Source organism: Sceloporus occidentalis, unplaced genomic scaffold (assembly GCF_023333645.1).
Source record: "Sceloporus occidentalis isolate IW3139 unplaced genomic scaffold, rSceOcc1.0.p SCAF_7, whole genome shotgun sequence".
Taxonomy (NCBI): Eukaryota; Metazoa; Chordata; class Lepidosauria; order Squamata; family Phrynosomatidae; genus Sceloporus; species Sceloporus occidentalis.
In genome coordinates this window covers 42,860,501-42,884,321 of record NW_028316987.1, presented here as the reverse complement: position 1 = coordinate 42,884,321, position 23,821 = coordinate 42,860,501, and the positions used below count along the sequence as shown (strand labels likewise).

Genomic DNA, 23,821 nt, shown 5'->3' with positions numbered 1-23,821 from the left:
TCCCTGCCAGCAGCCCCAGAGCCAAACTCTCATTTTTACCAAAATTCTTGTGCACATCCCATATAAAAGAAGCGTGCTGGGGCTTCCACACTAGAAAGAGGGAAGGAGGAAGAAGGAGTGTGGTGAAAGATCCTGGTAAAAACAGGAGTTTGAGACCAAATATCAAGGTATTAAAAGGCCAAAGTGCAAATGATCATACCCTTAAGAGCAGATGTCTGCATGTTGTCATCGTGGCAGAACAGGGAAGGAAGGAGAAAGAGGGGATGTGGAGAAATGTTACTGCTGCTTCTGTCTATAAAATGGGGAGGCTGGTGCTGGAGCTGTTAAGGAGGAAGCAAAGGTGACGAGGCTGACCTAGTTCAGAAGCAACTAGTGCACAAACATCAAAATAAGCAAAAACGTGAAAGGGAAATCTGCGCGTCTGGAAATCCAATTGTACATTTCACAGTCTTTACTCAAGAGATTTCTTTTCTGTGCAGACTGGCCCCAGATTTGCATTATAACCACTGCCTGGACAATCGTGCTTGATCTAAGGACCAAACAGAGAGAGAGGTCACTACAGATCCCTCAGACTATCTAACCTTATTGCTACTTCTGATTCTGAGGCATTAACTTTTTCAATGCAGCACACTGTTGCACTTCCAGCATCACACACACACACTTTTTTAAATGAAAAATTTGTTCTTGCCGGTCATGACCTAAATTAGGCCCAAACGGGAGCAAAGGCTAAAATTCCCCTATCTTCCATACTAGAAAGATCAATATTGACTATGTAAAAAGATGATGACAACATGCAGACATCTGCTCTTAAGTGTATGATCATTTGCAGTTTGGCCTTTTAATACCTTAATGTTTTTAATGTCAGATGGCCTTTAGGACCCTAATCCACTTTAATTCAGCATGGGCTTGCACTTTCCAGGACTTCTGCACACCCCAACTATTATTTAAATCAGAACAATATTGTAAGTATAAAACATCCTAATGAAAATAGTATTAACGCCATCTATTTGAAAATCAGCAATCATGCAGAAAAGCACCGTCTGTTCAATACAGTGTGTACCCAACCTCCTTAATCCATTATTGAAAGGAGGGGTAATAGCACTAAAATGTAATGTTGAAACTTGTCAAGGTCCTTAATCTTGTGATATAGATAGATACACATACAAGGTTCTTAATCTGGTGTTTTGTGTGTGTGTGTGTCTTTATGTGTGTGTTTGGTTTGATCAAGCAGGACAGTTCTCAGACTGAACTGTTCCAAGCAATACTGAGGTTTTCTTAGTTGAGACCTACCTGTTAACAAAACAACATTATTAACTTCTCTGTGTGTTTTAAACCACATTATGAGAGGCGAATTAAATCCACAGTCTATAGTTTTTTGTGGGTTTATCAGGCTATGTGGCCATGTTCTAGAAGAGTTTATTCCTGACATTTCACCAGCATCTGTGGCTGACATTTTCAGAACCCATAGTCTGTTTTTACAAAACAAACATATATAGAGGAGAGGAAACATCTCTATTTTGCTTCCTCCTGAATTTGGTTTTTTTTAAAGCCTCAAATCCATCTTGAATATGAAGAAATGTGTGGATTTAGTAAATTGCTCAAAAACAGTTTGCATCCATGAGCCAATCTGCGGAAGATGAAACATTGTGCAAGGAATAATCCTTGAAATGCCATATTGACAAGAATGAATAATAATCATCTGAATTATTATTGCCGCCATTTGTTTTGGAAAAATAACAATTAGTACAGAGTCCAAAGCTCATAAACTTATTTACTGAGATAACATTAGCTAGAAATCCAATTTAATTATCCATCTTGGTCTATCACATGATGGTCCAATGGAAAAAAAATGAGAGTGTATGCACACCTGTCTATGTACATGTGTGTATGGCCTATTTGTCAACTTGACCTGTATGAGTGGACAGGCAAATCTTTAAATGGGAGGGCCAACTACATGAGAAAAAGACAACCTTCCTGTATGCATATATCTATCTATCCAATGACCAAATGATGGCTTGGTTGTGGCACTATCACTAGGTTGTTGAGTAAAATGAGAAATGGAATATATAGTATAAAACAAAGTCCTGTGGGAACTTAAAGGCTAACAGTGTTATTATGGCACAACATTTTGTGGCATAGTCCAGTTAATCAGATAAAGTGGATTTTAGTTTGTAAAAATGCCACAATAAATGTGGTGGGGTTTTTTAAAACATAACAATATTTTGTTGATTTTTCTGGCCAGTTCTCTGAAGTACAAAAACTCTGTCACTCGCAAGGCAGGATTCAAAAAATGAAAAGGGGGAGATGTCAATGAATGCAACCCCAAGGATCATGGATTGCATCTCTAAACCATCAAAACAATGAATAAATCTTGGTTGAGAAGAATTCTATGGCCAGGCTCTAAATAACTGTGACATCAGTTGTTAGAGCTCAAGGGGTTTAAACAAACCTTTTTCAAACAGTGGCCTCCTATGCAGTATAGCAAATGGCTTTTGAAACAGAGGCATGTTTCAAAAGCATTTTCTCATATGGGAGGGGGAGTACTGGTTCATCTTCTACCATGAGAATTATCATCTTTTTATATTCTGGTCCATGCAAGTGTTTAAACTACAGTTGATTTACCTTGCAAAAGCAGGGTTGTACTCTGTAAGGGTAACAAGCAACTTCAGAGCATAAGCAGGTACTGGGTCAGGTGCCATTAGAATTTGTTCTAATCTGAGACAAAGAGAAAAATTTGTGAAACGTACATGATTTTCTTTGGGGAAACATCTGATCTGATTAATTAACAGCCCCACTCCCTTTTAAATCCCTACCTTGGCCTCCATTCTGTATCAGGATCCAACACAGAATCTTTCTCATGACTTTTAAAGCCCTCCATGGTCTTATTTTTCCTCTTATACCATGATACTTTCCTGCTCCTGATCTCTGTTCTTCTAGCCCCAACATATTCCACAGGTTTCTTAATCCCTCAGAGTTGGGAGAGACCAAAAAAACTAATATGTGAGCAGGATCCTGGCTTGTTCAACAAATCATGGTCAAAGCAAACTATAACTTTATAATTTATAGCATATTAAATAAATACATAAATAAATAACTTTACTGCTATCAAAAATATGATCACTGTGTCATATTCCTTAATAACCACATTTTTTCAGAAAACCTGCTAATAGTGTACTAATTTTCTTTCTTTCTTTCTTTCTTTTTAAATGATGCATTGCTTATATAATAATTATACATACAGTGATCTCCATGCAATGAAAGAAATCATATATGGCTATGGCTCTCTTAATCCTGTTTCAGCTACTATTTCAAGTTCTCATTTGCTTTTCTCCTTCATTTTGGCACTGACACCTCTTCCAGCTCTGCTCTTTCCCAAAAGCCTTTGCTCTATTATTTCCCCTCCACTATTAATACCATTCACTCAGGGGCTATGGCATCCTTTAAACAATAATAACAGCAACACAACAACAAAGCAGCATTGAGTAAACCACAGTCCAACACATTTCAATCTAAGAGTGAGTAGGTTGAGTAGAACCAACAAAATATATAGCTGGAAAAGCAACAGAATTTTGCCCAATAGTTAAGAGGATCTTGTTTCTCTTTGGGAAGAGCTAGGCAGATTGTAAAACTGTAATGCAAACTTGTGTGTACTGCAGCTGTGTAGTTTCTACAATATGATGAAAACCAGTATAAAACTCTTATATTGAGACATCTGGAAGAGGAAAGCATGATACTGATCACCATTAATTCTGACTAACTTCTGCCATTTAAATCAACTGCAGTTTTAAAATGTACAGTCAAAACAGATTGGCCAGAATTAGTTCTGATTAGAAAAACTGTTCTGTACTTACTGAGGCAGCAACGAGTCTCTAACAAGAGACAGAAGTTTGTTGCCTGAGTTAAGGTTTTCTTTCTCTTCAGCCATGACCTCGTGGCTCACAAGCAGTGATGTGGTTTCAGAGAGCAACCGCAAACTGGCGAGTCTCCATTCCACTAAAAAAAAATCAATGTACCAAGAATGTAACCACACTGACATCTAATTAAAGCAAAATGTGTATTCTAGTTGATGTGGCTATGTATTTACCATTTTGACTGGAGACCAAAGAAACTAAGGGTGGCAGGATACAATCCATAACCTAAAAAAAAAAAGTCATGGAAAAGATCTGGCTTAGATTATTCCAAGATAAAAAACAGAACTTGTATATATTGCAATCTGTATTTATTTCTCAACTACAAAAATATATGTGACAAGAGTAATACAGTGTGTGGCTATAACTGCTAATTGAACTGTTTTACAAAAAGGAGTGCTATTTCTTCTCTGATGGGCTGGTTTTGGGCAAAAGGTTGGCAAGTGCAGTTCTATCCAAACCTTTCATATATAGACATTTCAGAGTGAATGTTGGACCTAAAGGCCTCGTCATTTTGCCCTCCTCAGATCTGCATAAGGTTGAATTAACAGACAAATAAGCCACCTTGGACACTCTTCTACCTGATGCATCTGAGGAAGTACACTGAAGTCTATGAAAGCTCATGCTGCCAACTTCTTTCTTTCTTTCGGTTAGTCTCAACTGAAAGCTACAAGATCTCTCTATATGCTGATTCTACAGACTAACACAGCTATATCTTCAAATTCTTCTTGCTGATGTAAGTGCTACCAAAAATGCTACCTTTAATGACAAAATCCTCAAAGATGTCTCATGTAGCAGCTCAAATGAAAGCTTTGTTAAGGGATTTAAAGCTAAATTCAAATCCCACAATAGGAACCTGTGAACTATAGGAGGAGATTTCAAAGTAGCCCCTTCAAACAATTTTTACATGTTTGGAAAGAGACTTTCCAAACTGTCAACAACGCTGCCAATTGCCTTTTCAAAGTATTTGGCTTGAGATCTTTTCTATGCCATCCTGAAGATAGTCCAAAATATTTCCTACTCATAGCTCATCAATGGAAACTAACTTCTCTTTACAACACTTCTTAAAACATCTCCATATTATCTCACATATCCTCTGGTCCAACTGTCTCCTTAATCCTAGAAAGGAATTCACTGCCGAATCAGAAAACCTCTGATCTTTCAAATGCTGCCACTCATTACTCAAGAGACCATCTTCAGCCATTTTGCATCTCAATGTAACATCAGTACCTGTAACAGCAAATCCTCCCTATGTGGTAGACAAAAAGGAAATCTGACAGATACGTGTAATAGCAATGGAAACCATAGGTGCTGTGGCAAGTAGGGTGCAATTAACACTACATGTACTCTCTCCAATTGTATTTTTGTTACTACTCTCTGCAGAATTGGTAGAGGAGGAAATGCATATAGCATTCCTTCCAGCCATGGTGCTGTTAGAGCATCTTGCTTGCTCTGCATTTATGCTGCCATCTAATGAAAAAATCTTTTCAATTTTGAATTCTCGCCAGAAAAAAACAAGTCTGCCTGGAACGGGCCTAATGAATTGTTCAATGATTCAAACACCTCCTGGTTTAATTACCATTCTTAGTCAATCCTGTGCCTGCTCAAGTAATCTGCTTGAATATTTAATGTTTCCATTCAAATACACTCCAGAGATTGAATTTACTGTCCTCTCTGCCCAGGCTAATATTCCATTCACTTCCCTGACAAGCACTGGGGACAATGAACTGGTTGCACATATACAATTTGAATGCCATGTCATGCGTTCACTTGACCATTCCAATCCTTTATTAATTTTGAAAATCCTATCAGTGCTAATCTTACTGCTTTCAATTCCTGTAGATTTATGTTTCAAATTGTTTCTGTAACTGACCATTCTCCCTGAATGTTCTGTCCATTGCAATGAGTTCCCATCTTCATGGGCTTGCATCTGGAGTCACTATTACTTTTTCCTGCAGGTGAAAGGGCAGATCCTTCTTCACTGAATTTGGTAATGTTACAAAATAATGGCACTGTTTTATTACTGCCCATTGGTGTGGCTTTATTAGTTCTTTCATATAAAATCTTTCCTAGGGCCTTAGCTGTATGGTAGATATTAGCAAGCCTTGGACTTTTGCTAAATGCACTAAGTCCACGGAGCTCATTTGCAATAAGTTGTTTCTTTTCTTATTTTGTGCGTCCTCTCACTGGAGGGTTACACACAGCCTATCTTTGTATTTATCTGAGCTAAATCCAATTTGGGGGGGAAAGTGGTATAATAATAATAATAATAATAATAATAATAATAATAATAATAAATGTTTTAAAAGTATGTTCATTCATCAGTTGAACTGGTTTTATTTTAATTTATCACCAAAAAGGAATTGATGAACAGATGAGACAGAGTTTATCTTCGTTCATTCAAATACCCCTACATTACAGAAAGGTGTGATCATATTATTTTTTTCAAAGTGTGAGAAACTTGAATAGATTTTATCTCTGCAATAGTTCACTGAAGTCACATGTTCAATTACAAACAAGATTTGCACCCAAAAGAAATAAATACAAAATATGTTTAATTATAAAGACATAGCTACACAAGCACAGTGTCTTAAAAGGATAAGTAAGCATCTGTTAAAATCTCTCTCTACTGACATTTATCTGAGTCACATTAAATTTATACTTAGTTTAAAAGTAATTTATATTGACAATGACAGTATTACAATGCTCTTTAGTTTTAAAAAGGAATCTCCTCAATAATTAAATGCAATTGAATGGTAATGATTGTATAACCATAAGTACATAAAAATCAAGTACTTACACATGAACTCAAAATGGCTCTATACATGAAGAGGGCATAATTGTATCCCTGTTTCTAAAGCCTGAAAATTTCCTACAAGTCATTTTGTTCTCCTATAAATATTATTGTTCACCACTCAAGATAGCTTTAAAATTACTTTACTTTGTGAAAACAAGGAACTCTTTTGACACTAACAAGCCCAACCACTGGGATTAATCTTACATACTTCTAGTCAGGAAACAGGATATCTTATTAAGAAGTTTTATATTTGAAGTATTGATCTGGAACTGTGAACATGTCTTGCTTCAATTAGCAGGAAAGCAACAAGTTCCTTTGGGCAACATATATTTATATTCATAGATTTGAAGTCATGCTCAACCACCAATTAGACGACACCTCTTGAGTGAGAATTCTAGAATGTTTTTATGTATCATGCAAGAGATGCACTGTATTAATCCACAATGTTTGCAAGCAATATATTCCCTTTAATTACAACTGTACACATCTGATTATAGTTCATACCAATAATACTAGTAAAGCCATGGCTAAGTTACTGTAGATCCCTGTGTGAACATATAAAGACTCTAAGGGTAGAGAATTTTTTAAAAAAATGTTTAAGAAACAACCAGACAATTCATAAATATTACTAAAATGCATTTGTCTTTGTTTTCATTCATGCATGACACATGAATATATATATATATCTCACATGTATTTACAGCCAAATTAAAATAAAATTAATTATAATAAATATGAAATATATATACTAGCCAAACATTTGTATGATTATTCATTTTTAGCCTCTTAAATAGCAAGTACTGTTGGGTTTAATAAGGAAATGAATGTGCTGATTATCTAGTTCTCAGAATACCTTTATAACCCTTTAAAATATTGCTCACATTCAAATTAACACTGGTATGTTGCAAGATAAATGTTTTAAGTGTGAATGCTAGGCCCATTCACTGTTATCCTCCTAGAAGTAAAGGTAAATAAAGGTAAAAAACACTGGAAGATTAAACAGGAAATATCTTCTGGGACTTCTAGTTCTAAAATCAAGTAATCAGTATGCATTATAAGCAATGTAACTTTTAAAAAATGAATTAGACATATATGCTTTAAATGAATGACCACACATCAACTACTGTGTATCAAGTGCTTAAGTAATAAAATTGCTATAATTTTTCATATGAACAGATGACCATCTGCTTATCTTTTTATTCTTTCATCTATTATCCTAAGAGAGCCATTTAAATATTTTAGACCTCCATAAAATACTATAAACACAAGAAAAAAAAGGAAACATATATTACCACACAATTTAGCAGCTGGGGAGGTGGTGGAATCTGGTAATCCTAAATACATTCAGTACATATAATTTTCAGCAATCTAGCATCTTAAAATAATACATTTTCCTAAGAATGACATATAACTAAAGTTGTTCCCTCTTGGAATATGGTTGCGTAAAGTGTGTACAGACTACAATGTATCATATCTAGTGCCACTTTGGGTCCCATGACAGAAGAAAGGCAGCACAGAAATTACACAGATAAATAAAATAAATGTCTGAGTCATCATACTCTGAAATTAAAACCACAAAAAGTTAAGTTCTATCTAAGCTATTGCCTTAAGAATAGTTGGCTATTTCATCCTCACATGCCAGGATGAATAATTTTCATAGTTTTCTACCTGATGTGAAATAAAACATATACTGTATATACTCATATATAAGTTTAGAAATTTTAGTCAAAGTAACCCAAAAACTTGGGGCGACTTATCCACAGGTGAATATAAGTACTATAATTTTTAACTCTTATCAAAAAGGAACCATCCTTTTTCTAAGTAGAGTGGTGAAAGGTGAGAGTTTAGTCTGCCCCATAAGCACCTAAAAGAAGCACTGACTCCCTCTAGTCTCTTTGCTGCAGTGCAGCTTCTGGCCTTTTTGTATGCCCAGGTGGGAAAATGGTGGTGGTAAAAGGAGTGGACTAAATCTGCCATGCTTTTTGATGTGTGCACTTTTTCAGCTCATCCACACCTGGTTGCCTCTCTAGCACATCACACAGACATGATTTACTATAGCTTGCTCCTCATTCTTCCAGCTGTCAGGGTAAGGACAAGCACACCTTCCAGAGGTTCTCTGGCATCGTTTTCCATTGTTTCATCCTTTGCATCATTTGTTACATGCCCCGACCTTTTACCCTTGACTTATGTAAAGGCCATATCAAAACCCATACTTTTGGCCCCAAAACTTGCCCTCGAGTTTTACATAAGGTCAACTTATAGTCAAGTATATACAGTATTTATGTGTAGTTCTTACCTGAATATCTTTAATTATTTCAGGAAATTACTCTGTACAAAAAATTATAGGTTTTATTGCAGGACAAAAACAAGTTTCCAGATAGTATGAAAATTGTTGTTGTTGTTTTTCTTTCACAAGAAACACTCTTTCCACAAAATAAAATATGTGGGTTTCTAGATAGAGTATTTGTGGGGATATCTGGAAAAAATGGAGAGGGGGTTGCACAGAAATCAAGGGGTTATGAAGGGAAGAAAATGAATTTATGCAACCTCCCCCCCCCCAAAAAAAAAAAGTGTATTTCTGTGCAGTTTATCTTCCAAAATCACTTTTAAATACAGGGGAAAACTGCATAAAATTCTCATGTCAGTGTTGTTATTCCTAAATGAGTTCCCTAAGTTGGGGACCTGCCAACCACTTTTTTGGCTGGGAAACAAGTAATGGTGAATATTATTTTCATTTCTACTATTGGAGAGGTAATGTAATATGCTGAAACACATTTTTTAATCATTTTGAGAGGTAACTGTGTTAAACTGTCAAGAAAAAATGCAAAGAAATAAAGTCAAAATTGTTAAATTACTTTCTTTTTTATCTGACAGTTAATTTTTAAGTCCATGAACCTAATAACTGTGGCTGATATGGAAATAATCAATTTATTAATGAGAATATAGATAGTAAGTATGCCACTGTTTCATGTAGTCCCAGGACTTACTGTTGAATGGTAAGGCATCAACAAGACTGGATGTTGTATTATTGCTTCAAATGTTGATAAAGTAATTTTAACCAGTTCTTCTGAACCCATTTGACCTGTTGATGAAAAATAAGCATCTCTTTTGTACCAGAATAAAAAATGCTTATGTAAAAAGGGTACTATAAATATGCCAAAGGCACTTACCTATTGCTCCATCTAAGTTAGTTTCTCCTGAATCTATTAATATGATGAAATTCTGTTGTCAGCGTAGGATGGAAAAGAATGCACAACATATAAAAAGTTAGCATATTTTCCTTCCTTCTAAAGACTTACATTTTAGTGAAATGAGAATAGTGCCTACTATACAGAGTCTTTTTAGTGTAGGGTTTTATAATACAGTGGGAGCAGAAGACCTCTACATATCGAATATAATTGTTAGTCTCTTTGCTACTTTGAGACTTGAGCATCCACAGTTTTTGATATTCACGGGGGGAAGATGTCCTAAAACCAAACCCCAGCCAATACGAAGGACCCACCATAGAAAGTAAATTATTGGGAAGCTAACAACTAGAGACCAGTAGTAGTTGCAATTTCACAAGTGGTGCTATGGAACCAGCTGTTCTGACATTTCCCCTTTTAGGAATAAACTTATGGATTGTCACCCTAGAATAAAGTAGGGCCTTTCTGTGAAGTATTCATAGCACAGCACCTTAGGTCATTTCTCTACAGAGTTTTAAATCAGAAAGAATGACTTGGGGCCCATACAGACAGGCCAAAATAAAGCTGTTTCGGGTCACTTTGGAGGTATGCTGTTTAAATGCTGTATGCATCCTAAGAAGCCAGAAGCCATGCCAAAGCTACACTCCAGTCCTAAGAACTGCAGCATAGCTTTGGTGCAGCTTCTGGCCTCTTAGGAGCCATGCATCATTTAAAAAGCATACCTCCCAAAGTGACCCAAAGCAGCTTTATTTTGGCCTGTCTGTATGGGCCCATAGCTGTGCAAAGTTTCATTGATACAACAGTGTGACAAACAGGAATTAACAATGGAGATGACATAAAAAGACTCTCTGTAAATATGAGTTTTCAGAAGCTACTCAAGATCAAGATCAAGCTAAACTGTTTAAAGCTGCACATATTTGATTACAAGGAAAATTAAGCATTTTCTGAACTATTGCATACTTTACTTATTTCACCAGATCCCATTCTCACTTTTTTGTCTCTATTGCATACAATGGAAAGACTGGGTGAGGGGGTAATTCTTCATCCCGGCTAAATTATGAAACCTAGGAGAGAATTCTGAAAGCCATACGAAGACTGCTTTACATTATGCCATACAACAGTTCCACTGACTGCCAGTCTGTTTCTGGGCACATTTCAAAGTTCTGTTAAGCCCTATATAGCTTTACAGGGTATCTTTCTCATAGACAGCACCATCCCATGAGCCTGCCTAGATCCTGAGAACCACAGAAGAGGCCACTTTCTCAGTCCCACCACTTTCATAGGCATGGCTAGTAGGGATGTGATCTCATGCCTGTTCAGTGGCTGCTCCTAGAATGAGTGCCCTCCTTTATGTCTTTCCATCATGCTTTTAAAGAAAAAGTTTTCAGTGGGGTATTGTACTATTTGTATGTACTGTTTTTTTAAAGTGCTTTTTATTATATCTTTCATTTTTATTGACAGTTTACATTTCAATAATAAACTTTAGTAAGTTTTAGCTATACTGTATTTGTTTTAATATATAAGCTGCTATGGTGGGATATAAGTAACAATGATAAATAACAATCACAATAACAATGATCATGATGATGATGTGAAGCAGTCCATTCTGCTGCCACTATAGAGTACTGCAGTTTGCGGTGTAAGATTCACCACAGTAACCCCTCTCGTAACACATGCATTCACCTTACTTTTTCAGAAGAAAGATGATACTTTTAGAAGATATAATTGTCATTTTACAGCAGCTGTCACAGTCATAGCAGAAACTAACAATACAATATAGAAGTACTGCTTCATTTTAACTGTGGTGATTTCTGACATACTGGAAATCTCAACACAGCTCTTATTGTTAATATCAAAGCTATGGAGCTGACACCAAATGTGATAAATGTCTTAGTTTTCTAGTTCATATAACTTTCATCAACTAAGCATAACATAAAATGTTCTGACAAGAAGAGAAAAAAAGAATGCAATTCTTGCAAGTGGTATCCAAGAATACAAAATAATGTTTTAGCGCAAATATAAATGGAAAAGAAATTAGAAAGAATCTTTCATCTCCACTCATAGTTTCTTTTAAAAAGTTTGATGTCAGGTATGGAGTTATTATATTATAAAAATAGAGCAGACACCTACTATTGTTCAAAATATTGGTTAGAAAAACCTATTCCTCTGATTTACAATATTCTCAACTAGGCTAAAGCCTTAGTGTAAATGGATGAGAGATTTATGGTAAATAAATTCAGTGCATAATATATTCAACTGTCAGCCAGCAGGCAGGTTAAAATGGCATGGCCTGAAACCCTACAATGGTATTACATCTTGCCCAAGATATGTTGCTAGCTGAGGAAAGTGTAAGATAGAGCCACCATTACCCCATGCAATATACAACAGTTGATCAGACTGGAAGTTATATCTTACTAACACTCGCAACAGAATGACATCCTCCACTCACACTTGAGGTCAGCAGGCTAGTTTATGAAGTGCTGAGTTAGCTATGTGGCACAGAGCTCTGCTCTTCAGCATTTCACTTTTGCTTCCATTCCTCCAGCATCTGTTACACAAGATGGCAATTCTATTCTACTGGCCCTGACCAATAACTGGCAGCAAAAACAACAGACTGATCTTAACAATGCAGTGGCACCAAGGGCAACTGACATTCAAGGAACAATCATGGTTCCAGAAAATGAAGGCAAAGTTGCTGATGGGAGAACTGCCACATGGTGACAAAGTTACAAGCAGGCTAACTTTGATCCTCAGTTGATTAGAGCAATACTGGATATCTGAGGTTAACAGTAAAACTTAATGTGAAGATTCTTGCTGCACCACCCAAAAAATGATAGATTTTCAATTTTTGGATTCTTATGTACTATTGCTTGTAGAAGAACGTAATTACATTTGTATTGAAATGAATGTTATGATTTTCTGTGGGAAAAATCACACAATTACTTTATTCTTGAATGAGGGTGGGGGGAGATCCTACAGTTAAATTGTGATGTAGGTACATTACCCCCATGCATTGTCCTACATATAATTTGCTCTCATTTTAGTTATATGCATTCCTTATCTTGACACTGACTTTTTGCTCTCATTTCAGTTATATGCATTCCTTATCTTGACACTGACTTTAAACTGTTACTTACTAGTAAAGTTCCATAGCTGAAAAGAAACTCCTCATTTACAATCTGGGGACGAAACACCTGTGTGCATAAAAGTTTGAAAAATATTATGTACTTGGACATTGCTATAAGTATGTTTTTGTCTAATACAATTTAGGTCAGGGGATCCCAACCTTTCTGGGTCAGTGAGCACATCTGAAATTTTTAGTTTATCATGAACATTCACACAAAAAGGCTGCAAAGGGGTCATGGTTAATTTCAAAGTACCCATTTCCTAAGGTAAAAACTAACAAGAGAGCTACATACAAGACAAGTGTAGGGTTGGGTTTTGTTTTGTTTTGTTTTTTTGCCCAACAAGGAGCAATCTCTGGCATGTGCATTAACCCTGACACATAAAGGTAAGAGTCACAACTGTTTTTTCTGGAACCTTTCTGTTGTCACCCCACCCCCTTCAGTATTTTCACACCACTTTGCCTTGACCAATGACAAACAGAGCAGAAAAAGTAGATATTTCACCTGTCAGAGAAAATTGACAACACTTTTTGCAGCCATCCAGCTGTTAGAGGAGATGGCTCATGAGAGATTATTATTGGCATGAAAGGTCTGTTACAGCCTTTACTCCAGTCACAACATAGCTGCCCATCTTAGGTTGGTGATGGTGACAACATTTTGTTGACCAACCGTGAAATAATGAGGCTAGACACAATATTTGGGATTTAAAAAGGGTCATTTTTGTTGACCTAAATCCTAGTTAAGTATTTGAGACCTGGGGCTGAGCAAACGACGTGGGAAGAAACCTGGTGCAGGTTTAGCTGAGGCACAGCTATGAACCTGTGACATCTCCACAGCCACCTTGGTCAAAACACCAGACCCCGAGGGCAATCAAAAAGCCCCGCAACTTTATAAGAGATAGTGAGCCCACAGTTCAGCCCCAAGGACACTCTATGCCAAGCTCCCCAGTCCCATGTCCTGTAAAGTCAGTTCTAGGGCCCAATCCTCTACCACAAATGGGTGCCAAGATGTACACTGATCTCATATATTCTCCCCAACTACCTTCCACGGACAAGGAACAAGAGTCATGGCAATGTTATCTGCCCATAACACGTAACAGGTGGCTGCCAATGGAAGTTCAAAATGTCTGCCTTCTCCCTTACAATCTATATTAAAACCTATTAAATTCCCCCATCGATATCAAAGAGCTTCCAAAATGGCTAACAGTTTCCGACCAGGAAATAAGAAGCCTGATAACAAGAACCACCCCAGGTAAGGCCCCGGGTAATGATAATATACCCTCAGAAGTGTTTAAATCTAACATTGAATGGTGGACCCCTGTTCTTGCATCCTTTTTCACTGCCATAGATCATACTACATACATCCCTGAGGACTGGGGCCTTGCTATTATTGTACCAATATACAAAAAGGGAGATAAAAATGATCCTGGAAACTACAGGCCTATTAGCCTTCTCAATATCATAAGCAAAATGTATGCTCTACACCTATTGGATAAGCTCCAAGAATGGCTTGAGGAGGAAGATATCATCAGGGAAGAGCAAGCTGGCTTTAGGAAAAACCGCTCGGCAATTGACCATGCCCTAGTCCTTAAACATCTTTCTGAAAAGTATATTGCTTCGGCTAGGGGCACACTGTTTACTGCATTTGTCGATTTTAAATCAGCATTCGATCTTATATCAAGAGATATATTATGGAAAAAGCTTGAGACCACCAACATTGATAAACGACTGTTAATATTAATTCGTAAACTACACGAGAATTCTCGAGTAGTTATACGTTGTAATAGCCAGGGCAATGCAACAAGGCCTATTCCCACATTTAATGGAGTAAGACAGGGTTGCATTCTAGCACCTACTCTTTTCAACTTTTATATTAATTCCATGATCTCGACCCTGTCAGAAATATCAGCACATGCCCCGACTCTGTCAAATAAGCCTCTATCGATTCTTGTTTACGCAGACGATGTTGTTCAAATGTCCATCACAAAAGTAGGATTGAATAGACTTCTGAGAGCTTTAGCAACTTATTGCACAAATGATGCTCTAAAAATTAATTATAATAAGACCAAAGTAATGGTCTTCTCGAGGAGCCGCCTCCGATATAAGTGGACCCTAGATGATCATCCCATAGAACAGGTGTCCACTTATAAATATCTGGGAATCACATTTCATGACAAGGGATCTACCAAATTACATCAGAAAAATGCTGTAATGAATACACAAAGAAGTATTAAAGCTTTATGTTCTTTTTATTATAATAAGGGAGGCCAATATATTCCAGCAGCTCTCCAAGTCTTTGTTATTAAGATATTAGCACAATTATTATACGGTTCTGAGATTTGTACTTTCAGTAGCTTTGCAACCTTTGAGGTAGTTCAAACCAAATTTTTAAGGACAATTTTAGGTGTCCCAAATTGTGTTTCGAATTCTATTCTCCGTCTAGAAACAGGGATGCTATCTATTGAGGCGCGTGTATGGATACGCAAATTAAATTTATGGCTCAAAATGTTTTTTGTTCCGATCGGTTTAGTGCCATTAATTCTAACAGACTCCTTTTTGTCTCCCTGGAAGGAGACACTGACCTTGAAACTCTCATCTCTTGGACTCTCACTATCTGAAATAACTGTACTAGGTTATGATAAAGCAAAATCTGTGATTTCTCAACGCATCAAGGATATTGATTTCCAGACTCATATAAGCCAACTAACTTTACATCCTGTTAGGGAATCCAGTAGACCTGGCAAATGTGCGAAATATTTTGAGAATTTGAATGTCCCGAAATTTAGAAGAGCTTTCATGTCAGCAAGGTTTAACATCTTACCCTCAGCAGTCCTGGAGGGCAGATTTAAAAAGATCCCTTACGAACACAGATACTGTCCTTGTGGCTCAGAGGAAATCGAAAATATTAATCATGTACTCTTTGGCTGTTCTTTGTATACAGAAATACGTGCTTTATATATAACACCAATTGTGCTGCAGTTTCCAGGCAGACAAGAGAAATTGTATACAAATTTTCTACTTGCAGATCAGAAGGAAGATATAACGCAAGCAGTTGCACAATTCTTTGCAGCTGCCATTGCAAATCGTAAACAGTTTGTTAAACAGATGTAATATGTTATAATATAATCTTAAAATCTGTACAGAGGGCTTGATTTAATGGTTAAATTTGTAAATTAGTAATCAATTGCATCTGATTAATGGCACTTTGTAGTTTAACTCTTGCTTGGATAGGGAATATGTTTGTGAATTTTGAACCAATATGTCATGAATGTGGTCCTCTTTTACATAATATGACAGAGTTGTTTGCGAGGTGATGGCAGCCTACTCATTGTTGTGTGTTTGCCTGATCATGCTGTCCTATCATTGCTTTTTATCCTTACTTTTTATAGACTGTAATTTGTTTATATTCTCTAATCTGTTGTGTTTTAAACTGGGATTTTGTAATTGTGCTGGCCAAATGGCCGTAATAAAGTTATTATATTATATAAACCTATTAAGCTTTGGCTTTGACAAAGGTAGAAGATAGAAAACTGGAGGATTCCTGAAAATATCATGTGACATCCATGCCCAGTCTGGCAGTATAAGCATTAACTTACATGTTATGGATTGCACTTGCAACAGAAACACACATTTCCCAGGAGATGTGCAAGTGAGATTACAAGAGAAGTAACTTGCTCTAAAACCTACACACAGAGTAGAGCTGAACTCTGTGGCTCTCTAGGTTGGTACCTAAGCTTGTAAAGCACTGGGGCTTCCTTCACTGCTTTATGAATATATGATATCTTGCTGTAAGGTAATATGAGTCATGAAAATGCGACATATTTCATTTTTGTAATAAAAACAAAGTACAAGGACTTGGTATAACTAACTGGCATCCATCAATTATTCCATCCCATAAACAGAAATGTGCAAGGAGCAATTCTGGACTACAACCAACAGAGTGCAAAACAAACAACTTATAACCAGAGATAGTTTGTTTTCTGTTTTTTTGCAACTAATACCTGGGATGTCATAAGATGAAGGACCACAGGCATCATAGGAAGGCATCCTTTCAGCTGTTTTGTTTGAACGGTTGATGGATGTTTACGTCCTGATACATTGGCTAAAGCAGAAAGAATGTCACCTGCAAAACACAGATTTTATTAAAAAGTGAGTATATAAGATTAAGACTGTAGTTTTCTGGAAACCTACCTGGCAATAAATACAGCAGGAGTGACTACACAGAAAACATGACTATGACTGTGCTATTAAATTTGTTTTGGTTATTTCTGAGAACACTTTCTTTCTCTTTTAAACTTTCAGTGGGCAGCCAAAACAGTGCTGTTCTGCATGGCATTTAGTATTTCAAACTGTTGTTTAAACTGTTTTAAAACTAGATTCTAGAATAGTTTTGAGATTGCTTTTAGGAGTTTTTAAAGAGTATTTTGAGGATTTTTAAACATGTTTTTATCTTTGTATGGTTTTAATTGTGTTTTATTTGTTCATTGCCTTGGGAGCCCTTGTGGGCTGAAAGGCAATACAGAAATACTTCAAATAATTCAAATAAAATAAAATGAATAAAACAAATTTAAATTCATGCTCCATGTCTGTCTAATTCAGCTACTATAGTTTAAGGCTGTATCCACACTGCAAAAATAATCCAGTTTGACACCACTTTAACTACCATAGGTCAGTGCTATGGAAAAATGGAATCTGTGGTTTGTTGTGGCACAAGAGTTCTCTGACAGAGAAGGCTAAATATCTCACAAAACTACACATCTCAGGATTACACCATGAAAGTTAAAGTGGTGTCAAACTGGATTATTTCTGCAGTAAAGATGCAGCCAAAATCCAATTACTAATTCCAATTAGAATAGATGCATTGAGTCATTGAAACTTACCTAAATGTTCAAGCTCCTATTGATTCAATTGGTCTGCTCTAGTTTGGCTTAACAAGTGGATTTAGGTCTAAAACACCTATTCTCAACTCAACAACATTTTTACTGTGTTATTTTCTTTATATTCCAGTGTAACCTTATTTTGTATACTCTGCTGTGTACATTGTTTTGGTTGTAGCTGGGTGATTTTTACCCAGACTGCTCCAAGAGATGGCATTTGTCGCAATTTAATATACTGACTGACAACTGATTATGGTCCCAGTTTGTTCCAGTTTACCCCGATAACCCAGTTTAGCCCAGAATAGGCCACTATATCTCAGGACAGGCTGGTGTTGAGCCACTGGGGTGGCCTAAGTTGAAGAAAAACTGTTCTATAGAGGATTTGTTTTTTGCATTTTGCTTTTCTCTCTGTGTTTTGCAAAAAGCAGACAGCCATTTGGCATCTGGTATTTTGTTTGTTTTGGTTTTATTTTTGCCTGACCTTTATCTTTTCACTGAAGAAAAAACTTTTGTTTGTTTTTCGTTTCTGTGGAAGTGTTGGAAATACACTGCAGGCATGGCTTACAACACAGGAACTTTAAGATTCGCAAAATTGGATGGCTCCAACTATCACACTTGGTCCATTATGATACAGACTTTTCTTATCAGAGAAAGTTTGTGGGACTATGTTTAAAGACCACCAGCACAATTGAGGAGTATTGAACAACATCAAGCTGATATGAAGGCAAGAGCAACAACAATATTGTCATTAAAGCCAAATTAACTAGTGTATGTGAATTGCATGACTACACTGTTAGAATGTTGGACAAGTCTGAAGAATGTTTAACAGAGATTCTTATGTATTTAAGATGATTTTAACCAAAAGACAGTACAATACCAAAAGGAAAGTTGGTGGTGATGTCAAAGATCATGTAGACAAAATCAGATATCTCTTTGTTGAACTGGAAAACAGAGGAATGATCTTTCCAGAGGCACAAAAGTCCTACATTCTTCTAGGCAGCCTGCATGGAAGTTGGGATTTTAGGCTTTACAGTTTGCAGAGTTTACCAGAATCAGATTTGACTCTGAACTTCATCTCAGCTCATGTCTTGCAGGAACAAGAGAGAAGAAATTTTGAGGCTGAGAGCAACAGCAGTTTGCAGCATGCAGCTGGAAGAGATAAGAAGCACATGTCTTTAGCCTTTTGGGGAGAGCAGATTGCATCTTGCAGCTTTGTGAGGTGGCGCTATGGCTGTGATAAGGAGAGGTATCTGAGAAAAGACTGTCCTTCTTCCAGTGGCCACAAGAGGAAGCAGCAACAAAAAAAAAGCCTGCAAGGGAAGCCTCAAGAGCAGCTGTTCCTGAAAAAAGCTGTTTTACTTTAGCAGCTTGTAATGCTGAGTCAACAGATATTTGAATCATGAATAGTGGGACAATGCACCAAGTTTTTCATCGTATGTAATTGCTTCAGGATGTGAAGCCAGCATCAGTGACCAAAGTGAATTTGGCTGATGGTGCTCCCAGCAAAGTGGAGAAAATGGGAACAGGCTTCATTCCCTGCAAAAGGGAGAAATGTTCAAATATTTTGTGTGCATCCAGTTTAAAGAGTTGCTTCTTAAACGTGTCTACTTTAACAAGTGATAGATATAAGGTAGAATTTGAAAATGATGGTTGTGTTGTATCTATGAATGGGAAAGTCTGTGCTACAGGAGTACAGGAGAAAAACAGACTGTACTATATGCATTCAAAGGCAGACTTATCAAGTGAGTCTAATCGGAACATGTCCAATGTACCTTTGTATGATCAGTGTGTACATTATCTGCACTGTGTACTTGGGTATGCAAGTTTTTCCACACTGAAACAGATGACAAGAGTTTGTCCAAAGCTAAATGTAAAAGTGCGTAAAAAGCTTCCGGACTGCTCTGTCTGTAAAATGGTGAAGGTAAAAGCCTTTCTTGTGGCTAAACATAGCCAAAGAGTGACTACCAAGCCTTCTGAGGCTGTATATGGGGATTTGGCCAGACCATTCAGGGAGAGGCCAAATGATGGCTGAAACAAAACCTGAATGTTGAAGCAAAAAGCTTCAGTGAGAGTCACTCTTGCCACACACACATACACACACTGAAGGAGCCTCCAACTTCTACCCTTGACTTATCCACGGGTCATGGCAAAATCCATAATTTTAGCCCCCAAACCTGCTCTCAGTTTATACGTGAGGTCAACTTATGGTTGAGTATATACAGTACATCCCATCACTGCTTTTCTACATTTCCTCTATTAATGCCACTCCATTTTTTCTTTCATTTTCATTTCCTGAGTAAAACACTATGTAATTATTTTATTGAAAATGTCCCGTTCCTGTCAATTTCATTCCACTCATCTCAAATATTCCACTGTTTCTACTTCTGTTGCAGAATATCTACATTCCCAGATTCATGCTTCTCACATTCCATGCCCCTATTATATGAGTTGTGCAGCTCTGGACCTTCTTTCATATCTGAGCATGTCAGCAGCTGAACATCCTTTTGGCTGAGTCCAGTGGCGTCATTAGATACAGTGTTACTGTCATCTGCTCTTCCCCAGTAATAAATGATAATAATAAATAAATAATAAACTTTATTATTATAACCCGCCTTTGTGCTGCAGCAATCAAGGCGGCTTACATGAGTAGAATATATTGGAATAATACATACTCTCAATAAATAAATTGATCCCCCCTCTTTAAAACAGGATTAAATACAATACAGTTTAGAAATTCAACCTGTAGCTGACTGAGTGCATTCTGACCTGGTAGTCTAATCTTGCAGCACTATCTCACATTTCATTTTGGATTGTCTTATCATAAGATTTTTTACACTGGATAAGATAAGCATCAGATATATTTTGGAATCAGTTGAAATACAGGTTGTATACTTCCTCTTCTTTCAAGATGGCATTTTCTTACATATATATTGTTAGTCATAACTGACAATTGTTAGAAGGGTTTGACCTAAATTGGTTTAATTACTTCCAAATCAAGAATAAATTTGTAGAGGATTCTAAAAAGGGAGGAGTAGAAGAGAAAATGAATGAGTTGGATGAGTTACTTTGGCAACCAGACAAAAAGAAAATATCGAAGATATACAAACTATTGTGTAGTCGCTTACTAGAGCAGGATACGATTAAGGAATATATGCCGAAATGGGCTCAAGATTTGGGTAAAACAATTGATTTGAGGGAATGGCAAAACACCTGGAAAAAGACTCAGGAATTTACTATTGCACAAGAACCTAAAGAGAATTCGTTTAAAATCATGAATAGATGGTACTATACCCCTTGGAAGATTAAAAGAATGTTTAATTTAGACCACGGAAAATGTTGGAGGTGCAATTGTGATAAAGGCAATTTAATACATATTTGGTGGAAATGCAGGGTGATTCAAGATTTTTGGAAAGCAATACATAAATCGATACAAAATATATTAGAAATAAACTTTCCATTAGACCCCAAACTTTACCTCCTAAATATGACAACTGTATTAAAAACTGAGGATGAGAAGACATATTGGAGGATAGTGCTCTATATGGTAACGGCAGCAAGAGTAGAGATAGCTAAGTTGTGGAAATCTAATAAAGCCCCCAGTTGGGATAATTGGATGATGAAAGTTAATGAGTATAGAGTGCTTGATGTAATCTCTTGTAATGTAAAGAACTTTAGTAAAAAAAGGGTGAAAGAAGATTGGAAGAAAGTGATATGCTTTTGGGAAAAGGAATGGAACATAAAGGGGGGACTTATTGAAATGTAGATGAGTGTACTAATTGGTAACTTAAGGTTTTCCCTCATAGTAAATGATTTTGAGATGCCTTCGAGAGGGAAATAAGACTTTAACTGCCCCTTTCTTTTTACATTCCCTTGGTTTTGTTAGTCATATTTCTACGCCAAGAGCAGGCTCCGAGACTACCTGGAATAGAGGAACATGTAAAAGGGTTTATGAGAAGACTAAAAGACACAACCAAGGAAAATACCACAAAAATTTAAAGAGTGATATATAATTTGGGGCTCGTATGTGACAGAAACTAGGTATTGTATTATATAAATGGTGTGAAAGATTTGTAACTATCTGCTTAAGTTGTTATAATAACTAAAGGGACTGGATACACATACGAAAGTTAGATGAAATTAGAATTTAATTTATCTATTGAATGTGAGAACAACGTAGACCTAGATTATGTTTAAGCAGTATTCCTCTCCAATCCGGGAAGGAAGGAAGGGATCCAGAAGAAGGGTTTTGAAGATAAGAAGACTTGGATGCAACGGCAAATTTAGTTATGGAATGTTTTAATTTTTACCTGTAGATGACATACAGTTGTAACTGTCTTACAATTTGATTGTGTTTGTTTTTATATGGAAAATTGAATAAAGATTATTAAAAAAAAATAACTGACAATTGTTAGTTTTACACACACACACACACTACACACAACACACAAAAACCCAACTAACAATTAGTATATCAGTCATGACAAATTTTTTAATGAAATACTATTATAGCACAACTCTATCCATATCTACCCAGATTTAGAATAAAGAACTGTCTTCCTCCCATATCTTTCCTATAATACTCATTTCCTTACCTATGAATTATGAAGTCCATGTATAAGAAAGTGTGTGTGTGTGTGTGTGTGTGTGTGTTGGTTGTGAGATGGGATCTTTTCAGCATTCCAGTGAATCTTAAGGCCTCAGACTATTCCAATACATGCTGGAATGTCTGCTGGGTCTATCACAGGTAAGCTTCTATGAATAAAAATAAGTTCAGAAGAATCCCTGCTCTCCTTCACAAGAATGTACAGTATATAATCTGGACTTGGTGTATGTGTGTCAATCTTGATCCTGTACATCATGTTACAACTCATTTTACTCCTGTCTGTTCCTTGAAAGGAACAGCACCTCACATTATAACCTACTCCCCTTGCACCCCAACACCAACTAAGAAAGATACTAACTAGCACTGTTCCAGTTATACAGTATTTCCAAAAGATGTTCATTAATAAACAATATCCTTGTCTGAATTTTTAACACAATATAAGTTGACAAAGCATACAGTTTTGATAACAAACTTGCTCTGCAGGGTTTTAAGACTACAATTTTTAAACCCTCACACAAATTTTCAAAGGTAACATCTATCTGTTTAATTACAGAAGCCTGCAAAGAACTGGCTAAAGGTCTCAAGCTACATATTATGTTAAATGTGCAATTTGCCCTTGTCTGACTGTTTTTCTGTTAAATGGCAGAATGCTGGCAGTGCTGGCAGAGTGAAGATCGGGATTGGGAGTCTGACATGCAGATACAGTGATTTAGCTCTTTCCTTCTATGTCAGTTGCTTCCAACCAAAGCTGCTGTTTGTACAGAAGGGAAGCTGCCATTTTGGGGGGAAAGTGATATGCAGGGGAAAAGATAAATCTGTCTCTCAAATGCAATCTTAGGAAATTGACCTAATCATGATTCCACACTAGCTTAAAAAGAGGGAAAGCCAGATAAATAAGAAAAAAGTATATATATACTGTTGTGCATATATTTTGCCCTCAGTGTTGGCACAAAATGAGAACCAAAATGCTATAGTGGTTTGAGTGTTGGACTACAACCCTGTGGAGACCAAGGTTTGAATCCAGGGTTGGCCATGTAAACCCACTGGTGACCTTGGGCAAGTCACACTCCCTTAGCCTCAGAGGATGGCAATAGTAAACTCCCTCTGAAGAAACCTGCCAAGAAAACCTCATGATAGGTTCACTTTAGGATCACTATAAGTCGGAAACGATTTGAAGGCACACAACAACAAGTTGGCATAAAGAACCAATTGGTTCACATGCATTTCAAGTGAAATCTACTGCCAGATCTCAAACCTGGAAAGGATGGTTAAAATGTTTGGTTTCCTCTAAGTGCCAGACTATCATTTTTAAGCTGGAGGACCCCAA

The 23,821-nt window shown here is 36.7% G+C and overlaps 1 protein-coding gene across 6 annotated transcripts in view; it reads right to left on the bottom strand.

Moving 5' to 3' along the window:
- ULK4 (unc-51 like kinase 4) overlaps positions 1-23,821 on the bottom strand; it is a 206,120-nt gene that overhangs the window by 123,397 nt on the left and 58,902 nt on the right. For all 6 annotated transcript variants that reach the window (XR_016281919.1, XM_089532754.1, XM_089532752.1 and 3 more), the window contains 7 exons: positions 17,016-17,137; positions 13,028-13,084; positions 9,876-9,927; positions 9,693-9,787; positions 4,085-4,136; positions 3,852-3,993; positions 2,623-2,715 (listed from right to left, as the gene is read on the bottom strand). Coding sequence is in view for 5 of the 6 variants with exons in the window: in XM_089532754.1 (XP_089388880.1) it covers positions 2,623-2,715; positions 3,852-3,993; positions 4,085-4,136; positions 9,693-9,787; positions 9,876-9,927; positions 13,028-13,084; positions 17,016-17,137 (613 nt within the window). In the remaining variant the exon portion in view is untranslated. The remainder of the gene's footprint in view (positions 1-2,622; positions 2,716-3,851; positions 3,994-4,084; positions 4,137-9,692; positions 9,788-9,875; positions 9,928-13,027; positions 13,085-17,015; positions 17,138-23,821) is intronic.